At 41.1% G+C, this 18,219-nt stretch overlaps 1 protein-coding gene across 2 annotated transcripts in view; it reads right to left on the reverse strand.

The window, feature by feature from the left end:
• PTPRO (protein tyrosine phosphatase receptor type O) overlaps positions 1-18,219 on the reverse strand; it is a 142,460-nt gene that overhangs the window by 32,717 nt on the left and 91,524 nt on the right. For both annotated transcript variants that reach the window (XM_014870063.2, XM_088164532.1), the window contains exons 5-11: positions 16,761-17,204; positions 16,195-16,356; positions 13,355-13,554; positions 10,979-11,099; positions 8,848-9,041; positions 6,380-6,491; positions 184-335 (exon numbers count right to left, since the gene is read on the reverse strand). In XM_014870063.2, the coding sequence (XP_014725549.2) occupies positions 184-335; positions 6,380-6,491; positions 8,848-9,041; positions 10,979-11,099; positions 13,355-13,554; positions 16,195-16,356; positions 16,761-17,204 (1,385 nt within the window). The remainder of the gene's footprint in view (positions 1-183; positions 336-6,379; positions 6,492-8,847; positions 9,042-10,978; positions 11,100-13,354; positions 13,555-16,194; positions 16,357-16,760; positions 17,205-18,219) is intronic.

Consider the following 18,219-nt stretch of genomic DNA (forward strand, 5'->3'; position numbering starts at 1 on the left):
CTGGAACTTTGTTAACAAAGTTGTCGGAGTTGTCAAAGTTTTTCTGAGTTATCAACTCATAAAAACAAGCCAACCAAAGAAAAACCCACCCCCAAAAAACAAATAATAATAATAATAAAAAATACAAATCAAAACAAAAGCCCAAAGAAATGAACACCAGCCACCTTCCACACTGATACTTACACTCTTTTTGATTTTCTTCTTTCCTTCTGCAACAACCATCCAGTGCAGCATCCTGGAATGAGAAAGGTCAGGACCATCTCCTCCATAGGTCCAGGTGACGTACAAAAGGTGGTTGTAATATTCTACAGAGGTAATTTTGGGTGCCACTGGAGCTGAAGAAAGAAGGCAAGTGTGTTACAGACAGGGTCTAACACAGCTGATTAGAAAATCCAGGGAAAAACTTCTGCCAAAGGATGCTGTCATGGGGAGGATATCACAAATCTAGCAGGAAAAGATCATTAAAAGTTACTGAATTTGAGCACTAGCTGAAAGATATGAAAACCATCGTTTACCCTGGGAGATAATCAGAACAAAAATACTCTTCTTTTTGCAATCTTTCAGTTTAAAAAAAAAAAAAATCACAGCAGATAAAAATAATTTTTTGAGTCACATTTGTAAGTCAAATTCAAATTCAAGTTAAAAGCCTCAGATGCTGTTTCACTGTGTTACTGAACTGCAAAGAAATAATAAATTGACAGGTTTTCCATAGGGAAAAAAAATATCTTTTCACTGAGCTTGCATCTTTCTAGGAGGAAAAGTCCAAACCCTGCAGATTTCCAAAGAAAAACTTTAGCATGGGAAGTTTGTTGCAAGGATGGAAGGGAGGAATAAAGGGCCCCATCACAACCCGTTCAGCCTTTGGGGAGGGGTTTTTGTTCTGGAGCTGCCAGCAAGCCCTTGGCTCTCTGCAGCCCGTGTAATGTATGGAAAAGACCTTTAAGACTGAGCCTAATTGTTAAACTGCCGTGTCCACCACCAAACCACGTCCCTCAGCACCACATCCACATGTTTTCCAAACAGGGACTGGGGCTCAGCCTCCTTCCCTCGCTGGCTCTGTCACCAGCTGTGACCTGCAGAAAGACAGCAACCTCCAGAATGACTGCTCTCCTCCTAAAATTGGTGTTTAAGATGGGTGTTCCCTCTGGGAGCTGCCCCTGCAGTAACTGTGGAGGGAGCTTAGCTGGCCAGCTCACCTTCATTGCCTACCTCAAAGAGTTAAATTAATAGTGAGTGGAGACCCAAAAGTGAAAATCAGTGGTCAGTGAAGATCTCAACCCCCTCCCAAGGAGATATGAGTGGGATAACCTGTAGCTTTAAATGTGTCAGAAATAAGATGCACAGCTACATGGGCGTCTGTCATGATACAAAGAAAGAGCCAAGTTTATTCAGAAACACACTTGGTTTTATAGCATGACTGCAACTCCAAGAGTAGAGAAAAGGTGATTGGTTCAGAGAGGAGACACCCCATTGCCAGGGCCTGGTCACACACCACAACAGGTGTTCTATTTTTGTTATTAATTCCTTTTTATTTTGACCAAATTCTCACCCTGGGAGAAATTCTCCCTAGCCTTGAGCTGGACCAGCTTATCGGCTGGGAACAGAGCTGAAAAGCTCCAGCCTGGAATATTTTTCAGGCTGTAATTTTCTTACTTTCTCAATATGAGTCCCACATAACCTGGATACAACAGGGAAAGGGCTGAATCTCCGTGCCTGGCTGATTCTTGAGGAGCACAGCAGGGAAAATGTGTGAGCTGGGGCAGGGCAGAGGAGCAGAGCCCTGCATGCCAGCACTGCTGTGACAGGGAATTCCTGGCAGGGAATGCAGGATGGCCCTGGAGCTCGGGTCTCTTGGAAGGGACCACAAGATGTCACTGCTGCTTTCAGGAAGGCTCCTTCAACTCTGGCATTGAGACGTTTGTTAGGGAGCAGATTTACTCAAGTAATCACTGAGGAAGGCAGCAAATGCAATGCACAGACGATTTAGAGCCATCTAGAAATGTTTAGTAAGACTATTCTCCCAAATTAATCTTGAAAATGTCCTTTTACCTGATTTAGTATAAAATCCTTAAAGCAATGTTTAAAGTTCCCAGTCCACCCCTTTGCATGGACTGTGTATTCCTTGCAGTTTAAGGCTGTGACTGACATGAATTTCATACACCAATAATGATTTCTCCCTGCACCTTATGGTGTGCTTTCATGACAGTGAATGTCCAGGAGATGCCAAATGAGACCAAGATCCAGGGCTGGTGTGACCCTGCCCTAGCACAAGGTTCTGGGGAGCACAGGGAGGCTCTGGGATGTCACACCCTGCTGCTGACCTGGCCCAAAGCCACAGTGGAAACACTCACGGGACCAACAGGCAGCACATGTGGTGGCAGTCATCAACACCAGGAGTCTGTCCTCTCTGCTTCTCCAAAAAAAAGCATCCTCATTGTAAAAACAAATGCTGGTGGTCTAAAGAGCCTTTGCTCACGTGTCTTAGGTTGCAATACAGGATGTGCCCAAAAGTTTGTATTCTATCACCATCTGTTGAAAAGAGTGATCCTGATCTCTGTGGAGATACCCTCTGTTCATGTTCCAGCTGTTAACCCAGCTGTTGCAGTGTTCTTTATCTTTCCCACAGCCCAACCTCCCTCCAGATCTCTCCTGTTAATGGCCATAGATGATAAATGGCAGGGCTGATAAAATTCCATCATCCCATTGGGAGATGCTCCAACCACGGGGAGGAGCCAAGCATTTCCTATCTAGAGAAAATCTGAGATTTGGAACAGCAGAGCAGCCTTTTCCCACTGGATCCCAGATCCACATCATCCCTGGAGCTTTGGAGGAAAACTGCACCTTGTGCAGGAGCCCTGCTCCAGCAGAACCACATCTGTCACTGCAGGAGGATGCAGCCACCATGGAATGGGACTGCACCAACCCTGACTGACTGACAGAGACAGCTTGGATTCTCACTCTGGCAGTGGTTTTCTTTTGTACTATTGCATGTATTTTATTTTTTTTTTCTTTTTATATTTTTTTTCCCTATTAAATTGTATTTTGGACTTTAAGTCTCTCACTGGTTTTGCTTTCAAACCAGTACATCACGGTTGTTTTAAATCCAGCTGTTTACATCAGGTGGCATTAAAAACTCATTTGTCACCACAGCAGCACTGGCATGATCTCTCCCTGAGTGAAATAACAGCAACTGCTGCTGCAGGAGCTGAGAGAACAAATGCTGCTCCTGATAAGGCTCTTGCATCCCCCAAATCTCTCCCGTGCTCCTGGGGACATCTCATCATTGCAAGTCCTGCAGTTCAGTACAGCCCCAGCCTCCACAGGAGCAGTGGGATCCTGCACTAGGAAATGTCTGCTCTGAACTTTCTGCAAGCTGCATCCCCAGACTCCCAGCTGATCCTTCTACTCTGCTTTTGAAACTCAAGCTTCTGCTCCAGGTGTGGAGGTTGGCACTCCAGTTGTACACAGAAAAAGTGACAGATGGTGTACTGCAAAGCCTACAAAATCTCCACTCCAATTTGTTGGGTTTTTTTTAATTTAGGACTTTTTGGTGGGCTTTTTTTGTTTGTTTTAATTCCTGGCAACCTGTGCAGGGGAGGTGGCATTGTTCAGAATGATACAGAAAGGGACCAAGTGCTCCATAAAACCATCTGCTCCCTCTCTGGGAGGAAAGAGGCTGAGGGTGAGAAAGAACTCCCAGTCCCCTGGTAAATTAAAGCTTTGAAAAGGCAGCACCTACTGGGGACAAACATTTCAAACCTGCAGACATGACAAATTGACAAGCCTGACTGCAGTTCCTGGGCAAAGTTGAAGAGATTGCAAGTAATAAGGCAATCAGAGGACAGGAGTGCATTTCATGCTCACAATCAGTGCTCACTATCTATTGATAAGTGCTTGCAATTTGAACAAATCAGCTTTCTTTGTTAGGACTCTTCACTTAAAACCACAGTGTGATTTTCATACCTAATTGCTATTCAACATTTTCCTCAACACCCTGGAAGTGAAAGCAGTGTTGATGAACCATGCAAGTAACATGACAACTGGCAGAGGAGGAGGGCAGGATTTGGACAGGGCTGAGCTTTGAAATATTGCCCCTGGTACTGGGCCTGCTCAAACAAAGTGAATTTCACAGTGCTAAGTGTGAAGTTGAGTCTGTTGGAAAAGAGCATGTAGAGAAGAAATGATAAATTCTGTTAGGAGCCATGAAATAGAAGTAAATCAACCCAGACCTCCAGTGTGATGGTGCAGGAAGTGCAATCATCTAGATACACACACAGGAGAGCTTTCAATAGGGAGCTGATTGTGCCTCTCTAGGAGTATTTATCAGGCTGCTATTACACTTTTGGTTTTTAGGTATTTTAGTAAAATGACAGTAAAAATTAGAGAGGCAGAGTGGGGAAAAAAAAACTAACATGGGAAAACACCTGAAAGTGAGAGCACCTGAAGTTCAATGGAAGCAATTTATTAACAGAAAAAAAAACTAAATTCTGTATAGACACAAAAAAAGGCTTTGTGTCTCCTCAATCAGTAAGGTAAAAGTGCAACAAATATTTTGGACTGGATATTAAAATCAGAAAAACTCAGATCAGAAACACAGGGTGCAAACCCTTGATAAAAAGAGAAATTAAGCATTAATACAACATTCCAGTTGGATATTTTCCCTAAAGATTACCTTCTCTAAGACAGGTTTTGCCAATCACAAATGGATGATATTTAGAGGTTCATCCATTTGTGATTTTGTCTGCATCTGCTAGTTAAGAAGTTAATCTATTTTTCATTTAAGAGCAGTAGCAGTCTTTGCTGTCATCATACAGAGATCCAGACTGGTACTGATGGCAGATTATATTTTAGAAGACCCTTAATCTCCCTCATTTCTGCTGCAGGTTTCTGGAGATGCAATACTGAAGTGAGTTTCTCCACTTCAAAAGGCTGAACCTGGTACCCAAATCAGTTGGAAAAGACATTTTTTTCCTTCATACAGCAACCAACCAGCTGGAAAATTGCTTCCTTACAGTGCTACAGAAAAGCTGATTGATGCCAAAGGACAAGGAATATCCCTGGAGACTGGAAAAGTGCCAGAGTTTGTCAGCAGAGTAGCCTGGGATCAGGTATCCCAGCATGGGAGGTTTCTGTTGGCTCCAGTGCAGCTGCAGCTTTAACTGCTGGTGACTTTTCTGTCGTGGCTCTCTGGGGCACAGGCTCTGTGTAAATCATCATCCAAACAGGCCTTAGTAACTTTTTCAGGTACATTCTCCAAGTGTCACCAAACAGAAAATGTGGCACTGGGCTAATGTCTGCTTTGGAGTGAGTGGCTGGGACATTACACCCTGATTTTCCTTGTAATTTGATTCCTACAGATGGAAAAGAAGAGCAAGTCACACTTCATTGCCTCTCACAGTAAAACTGAATTATTTACTGCCTTCAATCACCTAAGCTGCAGCAAGGTGAATCAAACAGTGACACCTAAAAGCAAAATGATTCAATGGAGAGCTCTGACTTTGGTCTAACCATCCTGGGTGCTGGGAGCACATGGCAAGGTGCTAACAGGGCTCCTTTCATGCTGCTCCCTCTATGGCTGATCTCTTGGAAATATTGAAGATTCAAATCCAAAGAATCAGCCAAGAGATGCCAGAGTGTGTTAAATCCATGGCTGGTCCCAGGTGGAAGAGGGAAATGCACGTGGTTCTATCAGCTCACTCATCTCAGTGCTGCACAACACCTGGGGACTGCTGGGAGGGTGATAAAGGGGGGAAAAATCACTTGGAAATGTTGCAGATAAATGAAAATGTGTTTCATAATATTAAGAGACCTAAGAATTCAGGTTTACTGATTTACCTATTAACTCCTACATGTGTCAAATGTGTGGTGTGGTCAAAGTTGAGCAGGACCAGGGGCCCTCACTGGAGCCATGCACTGCAACAGAGCAATCAAGCACTGTGCTTGGCACAGGAAAATTGTATTTATGTGTTCATTGAAAGCAGTCCTCAGAGGCTTAAAAACAGAGTAATGAAAAACCACACCAGAACCAAACTGACCAACCAACCAAAAAAAACCAAAAAACCCCCAAAAACCCAAAAAAACCCCACAAAAACAACAACAACCAAAAATCCCCCCAAAACCCCCCCAAAAAAACAACAAAAAAGAAACCAAAAAAACCCCCAAAACAAACAAACAAAAAAAAAACCAAAACAAAACAAAACACACACACACACACACAAAAAAAAAACCAACAAAAAACAACCAACCAAAAAACAACCAAAAAAAAAAAAAAAAAAACCAACAAAAAACACCAAAAAAAAATGAACAAACCCCACCCAGGTCAGAGTTGCTGAGTGTTGCTGCCCCCAGGAGCACCCCCAGAGTGTTCCCAGCTGGTTACCTGTGATGAAGCTGACGGTGGAGCTGTCACAGCAGCTCAGCTCTGGGTCCCCCCAGGTCACCATGGTGACCCTGAAATTGTAATACCAAGCAGGCAGCAGGTTGGCTATTCTCTGCAAAGGGACAAAACACAAAGAGCAGCTCAGGAGAGGACTCAGCAGCACGAGGCAGGACTTGTGTATTCTTGTATTTATAATCCTAGAGCCCACACTTATTTTTTTCTGAGCTCCCATTCCTTCCTTCAGTGCAAATCTCGGAAATTTGGCCTTTCAATTTATTTAAAAATCTGTGCAGGGGGAGCAAACACATCCACATCCACCTGGTGGCAGGTTCTGTCCACCACAGGATTCTCAAAGGATTTCCAGGGTGGTAAGAACCATTCACACAGAGCAATCTTCCATCACAAATCCAGTGTGATGAAGGCAAAATATTTAACTGGAAAATATAGATATTTCTAGATTGATTAAATGGGGTTTGAGGAGAAATTAGAAGCAATGTTTTTGTCTCAGATATTGTCACTTTAAAAGACTTTTTTTTTTCCAATTTTCCAAGTGTATTTCGCTTTCTATTATCATTTATTATAAATGGAATAGGAATGAAACATAAATGACTTATGAGACATAAATTATATATGTAAATATAAATGAGATATGAATGAAATATAAAAAGCAATATGTTTTATATTACAGGATTGTGTGTAATATTTAAGTTAAAATTCCAAGTCTTCCACTGACAGCACAGAACATTTAAGATATTTGATGTTAAAATAAAAAGCTTCTTGATACTTTTAAAATTCAAAATAAAAGCAAATTGAAAATAATGAACAACTTCAACAATGCAGAAATTGTTATTTTTACAGATCTCTGTTGTTTGCAGTGGCCTTTTTTTCTCCAGACACTACAAGGCAATGCACATATAGGTGGTGTGATCTGTTCTTTTCATGATTTATGGAAGAAGTTGACACCAAAACCTTGAAGATGCTTGGACTTCATATTGAAAATACCAACACTGCTTTGAGAATTTTCAAAGAGCAGAAAATGAATGAAGCAACTAAACACAGTGAAAAGAGCAAATCCAGTTCCAAAGGTTCTTATCAAATGTTTCCCTCCAGGAAATAATACTTGATTATTTCGTGCTGTTGGAGACATTAATTTTTTGATTCTTCTCACTGTTGCTTCAGAACACAGCACTCAGAGGTGTTAGAGGATCACAGGGATCAGAGGGATTCTGGAGCATCACTAGAGACCCCAAACCAAAGTTCACCAGTCCGTGCCTGCAGAAGAACAGGGAAATTCTTCTCCGAGTTCAGGATTAGCCTTTAAAATTATCCTTGAAGGAATGCTCACTTCAGCTGTGATACAGCACTGCTGCATTTCAGATTGAAATCCAGACACAGGAATTCCAACTTGGCTTCCATGAGCAGGATTTGCAACAGTAAAGGACATCAACATCTCCTTTTCTAATGAACCACATTAACTCTGCATGACAGCTTTATTTCTTGGATGACTTAGATCACTCAGCTATTAATCCCTTTGTGCTGAGTCATGATTACACGATATTAATTACCAGTTTGATAAGTTATTTTTGTTATTTTTGAGATTTATGTGCTAGATTTACAGTCACATACCCAATTACAATAAAGCTGCTGGAGCCAAAATGACTCCACGAATGTTATGCAAATCAATTACAGTAAATCACTGTGGCTCTCACCAGCAGCACAAGTTATTGCTGTCATTTTTGCATACTCACAACTTCCTGAACAACTAATTTCTGCTGGAATTGTTTTCTGTCTCACACTGCAGCAAAGTCTGAACAAAATCTTTGCACCTTCTCCAGGAAAAAATGGAAAAGAGAAGGAAAATTTCACTTTATATCTGCAAAGATATAAAGTGAGTATCTGTGTGAGTGTGTTCTTATAGACACCAGTGTTCACCTAGTTAAAACCCTGGCCTAAGATTTTAGATTTTGCAGCTTCAGAAACATGAAGGCTTTTTTTTACAAAAAAACCCACAGCTCAGCCTTCCACATGGCACTGTGAGACCAGCCTGCAAGCCCCAAATCCATCTTATCAATATTAATTATGTAGATAAGCCTTTGGACTGCACCCCCTGAGGAGATGATGGAACTTTTAAAGCCTCGACTGACAAACTGACCCACAAACCAAAGCTGCCTCTGGACTTGCTGAACAACCAAAAAAAAAAAAAAAAAAACCAAAAGAAACCAAAAAAAAAGAGAGGCTAATCTCCAGTCTCATTGCTCTGCTAAAATTTAGCATGGTTCAGCTGGCAGTGCCTTACTTTAGAACACAAAATGCCTCCAGCACCCTTGGCTTTGCTGGGAGAAAAAAGTGCCAGGCTTAAAGGAATATTTACATATTGATGGGGAAAAGGCCACAGGAAAGGAAAGGAAGTGCCACAAGGTGCCAGGGCCACCCAGGAGGGGACAGCAGGGCAGGAATGGTCACTTTACCACAGAGGCAGTCAAGGACACCGTTGCTGCTATCTCATAGTAGGTTGTCCACTCCGAGGTCATCGTTGATGGGTTGAAATAAAACATTTCCACCACGTATTTCCTGAACACGCCCAGGAAAGGTCTGTTCCAGCTCAGAACCACAGCAGTAGGTCCCAAAGGGTAAAGTGTCAGATCCTTGATTCCAGTGGGCACTATAAACAGAAATTATGGTTAGTGATGTGCATGTATTATCAGTTGCACTTTATTTTGAAATTACAGCTTTCCTTAATCAAGTTCTACCTTTTTCTATTTTTTTCATGACTTTAATCCCCAAGAACTTCCTGTTCAAAAGCAGTTGAAAACCATTTTTAAGCATTTATCCTCCAGTTTAAAACTACTTTTTTCAGAAGTGGCTACAGACCACTTAGTGTTGGCTGCTTAGCTTGAGATAAAGCTTGCTTTCTCATAAATGGAAGGTTCTGTCCTACTTTGAAAATCAGGATGCTTAGGAGATATTTCAAGATGCTCAAAAACAAAAGCATCAAAAGCCAGAGCAGTGTAAGAAAGGAAAGTTTTCATCTCTGGCCCTCCTTCCCTGGGGACCCAGAGGTTCTGTCATGTATTGCTGTCCTTGCCTCACACATGGTGACACTGAGAAGGAGTCAAGAGATTTGGAGAATGTCACACCAGGGTCAACTTTTGCAACCTGTATGGTCTGGAAAGCAATTATTCTTCATGACTTCACTGAGGCTGCTTAAATAAGGACTTGGAGCTGACATTTGCCAGGGTTGCAGAGCCCCAGTTATTACACATTGGGTCAGAACCCAGAGCAGCACCCAGATTATTTCAGCCCATGTTGGCCTTGATGATCACCTCTATAAATCATTTACCACGCCTTTGCTTTGCTTCCTCTAAGCTGCCAGTGCTCACCCTGTGAAAACGAGCCTTAGGATAAACGTGGGGAGTATGGAATAATTTTTCCAAGTTTTATTTTAAAATAGAATTTTATTTTATTTTAGTTGAGTTTCATTCGTCATTAGCCACCAGTGGTAAGTTCACAGAACAATTTGTTTTTCAGTTCTGTTATTTTATTATCATGTTCAATAAACTGTTGTGAAATAAGTACTCATACAACTGTTGTTGTACTGCATGAAAACAGCCCCTTTATAGTAAGAAAGTTATGAAATGTTCTATTCAGAAATTGGTTGCCATTTTCAGTTTTGTAAGAAACTTTTACAGTTGTAAGGCCATACAAAGCTGGAAAAAAAAAATGAAGAACTTAATCTACTTTGGGTATACATGATTTTATTTTCACAAATACATGTAGACTTTTTCAGATTTTTTATTTGCAATGAGAAAGAAGATAAAAAGCATTTCTAAAAATTGTCTAGTGATAGAAATTTTAACATTAAAATATACATAAATATTTACTTGCTAATTTTCCCTTTCCTGAAATATAGCACACTTCACAAATTTTTATTCAGACCAAATTTATGAAAACATAGAAGAACATTGGCTGGAATGAAAAGACTCTCACCATAATCACCAGGCCACATATTGGCTTTTATTTAAGGATAAAACTCTTAATAGGACAAATTTTTTTTCTGTTTCACTTTCTTCCCTACATCACAGAGAGGAAGCAGCATTGAAAATACTGAAGAGCTCTAATTTTCAGTCACCTGCTGTCCCCTGAGCAGGTTTTTGTCAAAGGGAGAAGCTGGGTGACACAAGCTGAATATTTCTCTGCAAGTGCAACTCTGTACACTGAATCTCTTTAACCTCTCTCTCCTAAATACATTTTGTTTGAATGGCAATCTTAACAAAATAAATTACACTGAAACTAAAAGTTAGTGAATGCTATCCTAAATGACCCTTCATAGGTACCTGGTGGAATCTTAATTTAAGAATGGGAGCAGCAGCTCTGCTTGTTGGACATAAAACAACATTCTTGAAAATGCTAATTTTAGTCTCAGAGGGCTTTTCTCAGTTTCAAATCCCAAAGCAGAGAACACTGAGATCCATTCTTTAACTCAAGAAAATCAAAGCATAGTCTACAGGACTTAATGAATATACTACACATATCTAAAAAAAACCAAAAAAACACCTAAAAACAAATAAATGCATTTCAATCAGTAGGTTCAGGTGTTACCAATGGAAAATGTGACAGGATCAGAAGGGGGTCCAACCAATGGTCCTTTCCTTAAGTAAACCACAACTTGGTACTGGGCACCAGGAACAAGATTTTCAATGAGGCTGCTGCTTGAATTCACCTAGGAGGAGAAGAACTCATCAGATGGGAGGCATTTACTTGATTCATGAAATGATATTGAGATTGTACTTGAATGACTCCAGTTACAAAAGGCATGAGCCCAAACACTTTGGCACCTACAGCAAGGACTTCATCCTTTAAGCCCCAAGTGCCCAAAGAGTGGCAGGGTCAGCACTGACTTCACAAATGACCCAGAGAATTTCCCTTGCCTGGCTGCATCAGGCCAGCAACTCACTGCAGACCCACCCTCTCCTTCTGTCAAAGCTTTGTAAAATATTCAGCCTACATTCTTCCTTTCCAGGTGGTGTTATGCAGGCTGGAGGACATAGACCATGTGTTTTCTGTTGTTTTCCATCCCTCTTTGAGGCAGCATTTTGGGGTAGCTGTCTTCTGACCACATGTGCTGAGTGACTCCACAGTGAAATCAGACAGGAAATATTCTCTGTCACCTCCCCCCCACAGCACTGCAAACTTTCTCTTTTCACTTTGAAAACATCACTGTTAGAATTTCTGCTGTGCCACACCAGGTTTCAGTCAGAGGCAGAATTCCTGTCCAAGTGATTCCTGGTCTGATACAACAGGCTCATCTCCTGAAGGCTCCACAAACAGCAAATGCACAGAGCAGCTTTGAGGAAAAGCCTTCACACATCCTTTCTAGAGCTGCAGGCTGCTATTTCCTACTAATATTTTCTTCACAACCTTCCCAAAGTCTGTATCACAGCCACCTCTGCACTGGTGGCTTGTTCCAATGCACATGAATGTATCAGTGCCAAGCACAGATTTAGTGAGGAACAGAATTTGTCTTTACCAGCTGCTCTGGAAAGCAAAACCACTTTTAAATCATGCACCATGTTAGAAAGGGATGGAGCTCTGCACTGAATTTTGCTTTTTTCAGCTCATCATGGACAAGTCAAACCAACAGCTAGTAACAATTCCAGGTATAGTAAGTTGGTAAAATTTTGATACAAATATATGTAAGGACAGAAAGAAACAAATAACTGTATTTGAAAGAAAGAAATAGCCTGTATTTAATAAATAACCTGTATTAAAAGAAACAAATAACCTTTCAACCTACTTGCAGTAAATACACATTTCCTTTTATGATATCTTGTTTATTCACAGATTAGGTACTCGTTTTTGAGTTTGTAGCTGAATCCTGTAGTGTTTATGGAAATCATAAATGCATATAAATGCATATATTTGTGATCTGTGTTTATAATCACCTACTGTGCTTTGCTTCCCACTTAAATGACAGCACTTCTAGGAAATGTAAGTAACAATAAGATAACGAGCTGATTCTGGAAAACAATTCTCAAATTGTCACGACAAGACACTTCCAACCATTTAAGTTCACAGCATTTCTTGAACTAAAACTCAAAATTTCTGCAGAGATTAATTAAAAAAGGCATTTTAAGGGTGACAAATTCTCTGTATTAATTAACTGGCAGGGCTGCTCATGAAGCTGAAGGTGATTTACAGGGGTGCCAGCAGTCCCCTCCATTCCCATGGGTGAGCTGAGGGTGCAGCAGGGCAGCACTGCAGTCCTTTGCAAATTCCTCCACCACACACATTTAGGGAGCAAGACAGAAGTCCTGGCCTCAGAAAAAGGCTGTACCAGCATCTTGGTGAGGTTACTGAGACCTGGGCTGAAATATTTCTAATTGAAAGTGCATTGAGCTATCATAGGCACAGATTCTGATGTGGGGTTATTAAAGATTTCATTCAACCCTGACTCATTAAGGGTTTCAAATTACAGAAAACTGTCAAGTTTTGGGGTTCAGGGCTCTTGATGATTATAAACACATCCCATAAATTAAAGGACTTGTCCATACAAATCATGGGTGGTCTGAATTACTATTTGTTTCCCAGTGATGACACATTTTTTTCTATGGGTGACAAAATCTGGCTTCTGCTCATCTCAAAACTTCCAGAAAATTTAGTCAGGTTCCGTATTCAAATGCGGGCCAGCTAAGAAATCATTTATTCTGCTTTGATAATAACGATGCATGTGAGAACTTATTACAAACACACTGCAGGACATGGCCAAGAGAAGCCACAGCAGGTCCAGCAGGAATGCCACGTTAATAACCCCGTGGGGCAGTGAATATTCTCACTGCTGCCTGCACCCTTTGGCAGAGCCACGTCCCTCCCTTGGGTCTGCAGAAAGGAGCAGCTGCCACTGTCCTCAGAGAGCCCTGGGATTCTAAAACAGTGATTTTTTACTGGACTGGAGAATGCTCCAGCTTCTCCCCTTACCTCGGTGCAGTAGTGTTTTTCAAGCCTTTGACTTTCCTTTTGCTTCTGGCAGGTGAGGGAGAGCACAGACACGATGGTGCTGTTGCCACTGCTCTCGTGTGATGCTGTCCAGGATGTCAGGGCAGTGGTGGAGCTCAGCACTGTCACTGTCACATGCTGGGGCTTCTCTGTGAGCTCCTCTATCCACTCACCTGTGGGGCCTGGGACACAACCCAAAAAGCACAGGTGAGCAAGCCACTCCATCCATTTAAATGTTAAAACATCCCTTCTTTCAGGGAATGATTTATGGCTGGTGGGGGATGCTGGGCTGGCAGCTGTCCATCCTCACAGCCCTGAGACTGTTCCACCTGCAGCAGAACCCATGACAGCACAAATGTGCCAGTCTGAAAATTCAGATTGCAGGTATTCTCTGCTGCTTACCAGAAACCACCCAGCAGGATCAGATTTGCTCCAAGGGAATGCTTGAAAGCACTGGCAGCCAATAATGTACAGATCATTGGCCAATTTTAAAGGATAAGCACACGGATTTTTGTGCCTCTCCACGTACTAACACACCCTCCAAGCGTACCACAGCCTCAAAACATTAAAATCAAGTTCAGAGAGGTCACCCCAGTGAATAATCTCATTCTTCATCAGACTTTTTGGAGCACTTTGTTGAGAACACAGCTTTAAATATGAAAAAAAAAGCAGTTTGGAAAATAACTTCAGCTAGACCTGGTCAAAATTTCATATTTCATGAAAATAACCTGTTTTTCTTGTCCCTTTTAAGTGGTACTTGTGACCTCTCTCTCCTTGACATTCTTCCTCCCTGCAACTCTAATGGTAATTTACATTTATTGATAAAATAAAACAAATGCCAGAGAAAGAATGTGGTTTAAGATCATCCTATAATATTTGACTGCTATCCAGATGTGACAAAAATATGTAACATAAACCAGTAATTTGACAGGATGATTCACCAACCAAGCATTACAAGGAAAAGATAAGACTGACAGTGTGGGCAAAATTTATTCACAGCCTCAGACCCACACCCTGGCAGGTAAAAAAGAGGAATTTGATCATTAGATTATTCTCTGGAGACAGAGGATGTACATGTAGCTCTCATTATTCAGAAACTGTTTCAGATTGGCATTAAGAGAGCACACATACCTCATGTCATGACCCAGGGTTGTAGTCTCCACAGGAAAAAAAAAATCCTACTTGATCAGACTCAGAAAGAGGAATAGAAAAGCAATTTCAACCTAAGAGTATTTGTTCATACCTCCTATTTGGCATTCTACCAGAAATACATATAAAATCTATCTAAAATACTTGCATTTGACAGAATGAATAAGACAGCTGCCAAGAAGCCTCATTTTGTTGTAAAAGCCTGCAAAACTAACTGACAAAACCCAAAAAACCCCAAAGGTTCTTATGTGTTACATGTAAAATTAAAATATTGTTGCTTTCCTGTAACTCCTCAGTACTTTATCCACAAGGAGATTAAGGTCCATCCTTAATCTGGCCATCCACACCCCTATATTTTGAATTATTGAAATGTCTTCATTTCTCTCAGGTCCACAGTTAGCACACTTCATGGCAGACACTGCATTCAATACTGCTTAATGAAAATAAAATATATCACACCTTGCAAAATGGAGCATTTGGTACCACAATGCTACATAGACCTTTATCTACTTTAAATCTTATCACATAATAAAGCTGTCTAACTATTCCTAAAGAAAAACAGAAGACAGTGAAATTACAACAGCAGAGATCCTCTCTCTCATGTGCTGTGTTCTGGATGTTTTCCAATTATTCTTTCTTTCAACTATAAAGTTGTTAAAAATGAGAGCAATAGTGGAATTGCTGCATACAGTCCAGCATTATGAGATGAGTTCAAGTCTAAATACTTAGTATTTGTAAATGTTATGAGCTACTAAAGGCACAATTTTTATTCATAACGTACTGAAGTACTTGACTACATTTCCTTTTAATGGGAATTTTTTCTGCCAGCTTTGGCCATTGTGCCTTGTTGCAGCATTCATGGTTTGGGAAGGAATTATCTTCCACATCCAAAATTGTGCAGTACTGCAAGTATTTCCCTGTCCCATTCTATGGGCATTCTGTAGGATAAATTTATTTCCTTTTGCAGGAAAAGGTCCAGAGGTGACCACAGCCATTAGAGGGATAATGATCTGAATTCACCAACACCTGTCTCACTTGCTGATCTCACTGTCAGTCATGGTAGTAGTTTACACAGTAGTGTATTACTACTTTGTCTTTTATTAAATCTCCAGTTAAGAAACTCTGGGATTCTACAGGGAAATAATAAATTACTTTTTCTCCTTTGAATTTAGCAGGCTAAACCACTTCATCTACTGTAATTTTGCTCTGTGTTCTCTCAGAGACCATGCAATTTCAGAGTTCAGTGTTTAATTGTGCAATTCCCACACTCAGCCTGGGCTGCCCTTCATCCCTAACACAGTACATGCTCCAGGAGCAAGGAAGTCAAATATTTCCAAGGCTCTCTATAACCACCAAATTAATTCTTGGAATTAAATCCTCACTGTGAGAGATGCAAAAGGGAAATTCATTCCACTTCTGAACACTGACAATGACTCCATCACATCCCTTGCTTTCAGTTCTTAAGACTGCCAAGATGGCACAAACAAAAACCCATCCAGGCAGGTTGCAATATATTAACCTATTTTCTCTATATTTCCTTCTCTGGCACAGGGAATTCCAGAACACCAGACCCTTGTGATCCACCTGCAGATGCCAGAAATGCCACAGTGGTCAAATTGAACATTGCAGCTGCTTTGCTCAGGGAGAAAAGGTGAGTTTGGTGAGATACTTACTGATGTAAAAGCTAAGTGTTTTTGCTGATTGACTTCCCCGAACTTCACAAGAGCCAGAGGAGCTAAATGTTGTTACAGACAACTTATATTTTCCTGGTTCTTTCAGTTCAGCAACAAATTTGTGAGTGTCCTCGCTCACTGTCAAAAATTCTGTGGAGTTCTCTAAATCCGGGGGGGAAAAAAGAGTGTGGATTAATTGAAATTTGAAAGAGAATTATTTACATCAGAAATGCTCATCTTGTTTCAGCTGTGGGATTAAATGGTATCCAAAAGGACACTGCATTCAAACAGTGTGACAATATGTACAACAGTATAAATCTTGTTTAATGAAACAGAAGTGCGAGGAGCAAACAAAACGAAAGAATAAATTTCCTTCTCCTCCTTTACTTTTATGTTGCCCAGCCAGAAGTAGATGCTGCTCAATGCAAAAACTCCTCAAGAAATACATGGGATCTAACAAATAATGGGATCTGAAGCCCAATAGATAATTAATAATTTGTAGAGGAGACAACCACGGATGGAATGATAGAAAAGAAGGATGAGAAGGGCACAAGGCTCTGCTTTACCTTCCCTTTCAATATTGATGTGGAAGCCATCAAAAGCAGTCGGGGGCTTTGGGGGCAGCCAGGTGAGCACCATCTGCACAGGGAGGAAGGGAGGGGGCTCTGCTGTGGCTCTGCCAGGTGTGCTGGCATCGCTGCCTCCAAAATCCCTGGAAAATGCCTGGACAAACTCCTCGGCCCCCTCGGACGACTCGGCCTCGCTGTTCCACCACGGTGGCTCAGAGGTGCTTTGGTGCTCAGTGCTGTTGGAGGGCTCATCCAGCCAGGCTGCAGATGTGTTCGCTGCTGGCATTGCAGGCACAAGGCTGTCAGGAGGAGGGCTGACCTTCCTTATGATTTCTTGTGGTCCCATGAAGGATTCTTCCGCGAAATTCCCGCTGTGCTCTTCCCAGGTGTTTCTGTTGACTGGTACAATCTGAACAGAAATGTTTCGAGGTGGGTAAGGAACTAAAAGAGAAGCAAGGGATAGTCTTTTAAGAGGTGTGTTCTGTGCACCTTTAAATGTATTAATTCCCCAGACAAATGCCATTCTTCTAGGGAGTGCTTGAAATAACTTGCTCTTACTAAGATCCTCCCTTTTACATATTCTTACACATATACCAGAAGTGATGGTACTGGGTTCAACATGAGCATAAATTCACATGATCACAATTAAAGAATGCCAGGAAGTAAAGTAGATGTGAAGTCATAGCAAATCAAATTTCAGTGCTATTATAACAGCAAGGCTACTCTAGTGTGAATTTTTAAGAGTGAATATACTTTTAGTTTATTGTGTCTTCCAGGAAGATCTCCATCATGGAAAAAAACCCACCTCTGTGGAAATGAATTTAAATATATATACAAAACTAGTATATGGCATAGCTCATATTAAAAAAAAATAACCTTCACGTTGCTGTAGGGCTTTTCATATGCTTTTAGCAGCCACCTTTTCACAAGCATTAAACATCAGTTTAAATTTTAATATTTGTGAAAGCTTGATCTTAAGACTTGGGTCTCCATGAGACAAGATTCTGGCACGCAAAGGAGTTACCTCAGCTGATGCCAGGAGGTGAACACACAGCATTTTGTCTGTCTCACTGTAATTGCTTGTCTGCCTCTTACACACTCTAAGTGTGAGTAGCCTCTGCAAATAATTTTGCCTGGCACCTTTTAAGCTGGCACTTTACAGCACACTAATTTGTTCAGCTCCCATCCCAGCCACAGACACTAATAGGAAACCAGACTCTACATCCTCATTGCGGTTCATATGAAAAATGAGGGATGGGAGAGCAGCAGGGGAAAAAATAAAAAGCTATCCTGTTGGTTATGGTTCAATATCTCAACAAGTATATTTAGGATCTTCAGGACAGAACTCAGCTGGAATCAGTTGGCTTAGTTCTGTCCAAGGCAAGGGACCAACATCAGTGGATTCATCTGAAGATTTGGCCTTTTGATTTTATCGCTGGTACATTTCACTTTGGAC

Source organism: Sturnus vulgaris, chromosome 5, assembly GCF_052056855.1.
Source record: "Sturnus vulgaris isolate bStuVul1 chromosome 5, bStuVul1.hap1, whole genome shotgun sequence".
Classification (NCBI taxonomy): domain Eukaryota; kingdom Metazoa; phylum Chordata; class Aves; order Passeriformes; family Sturnidae; genus Sturnus; species Sturnus vulgaris.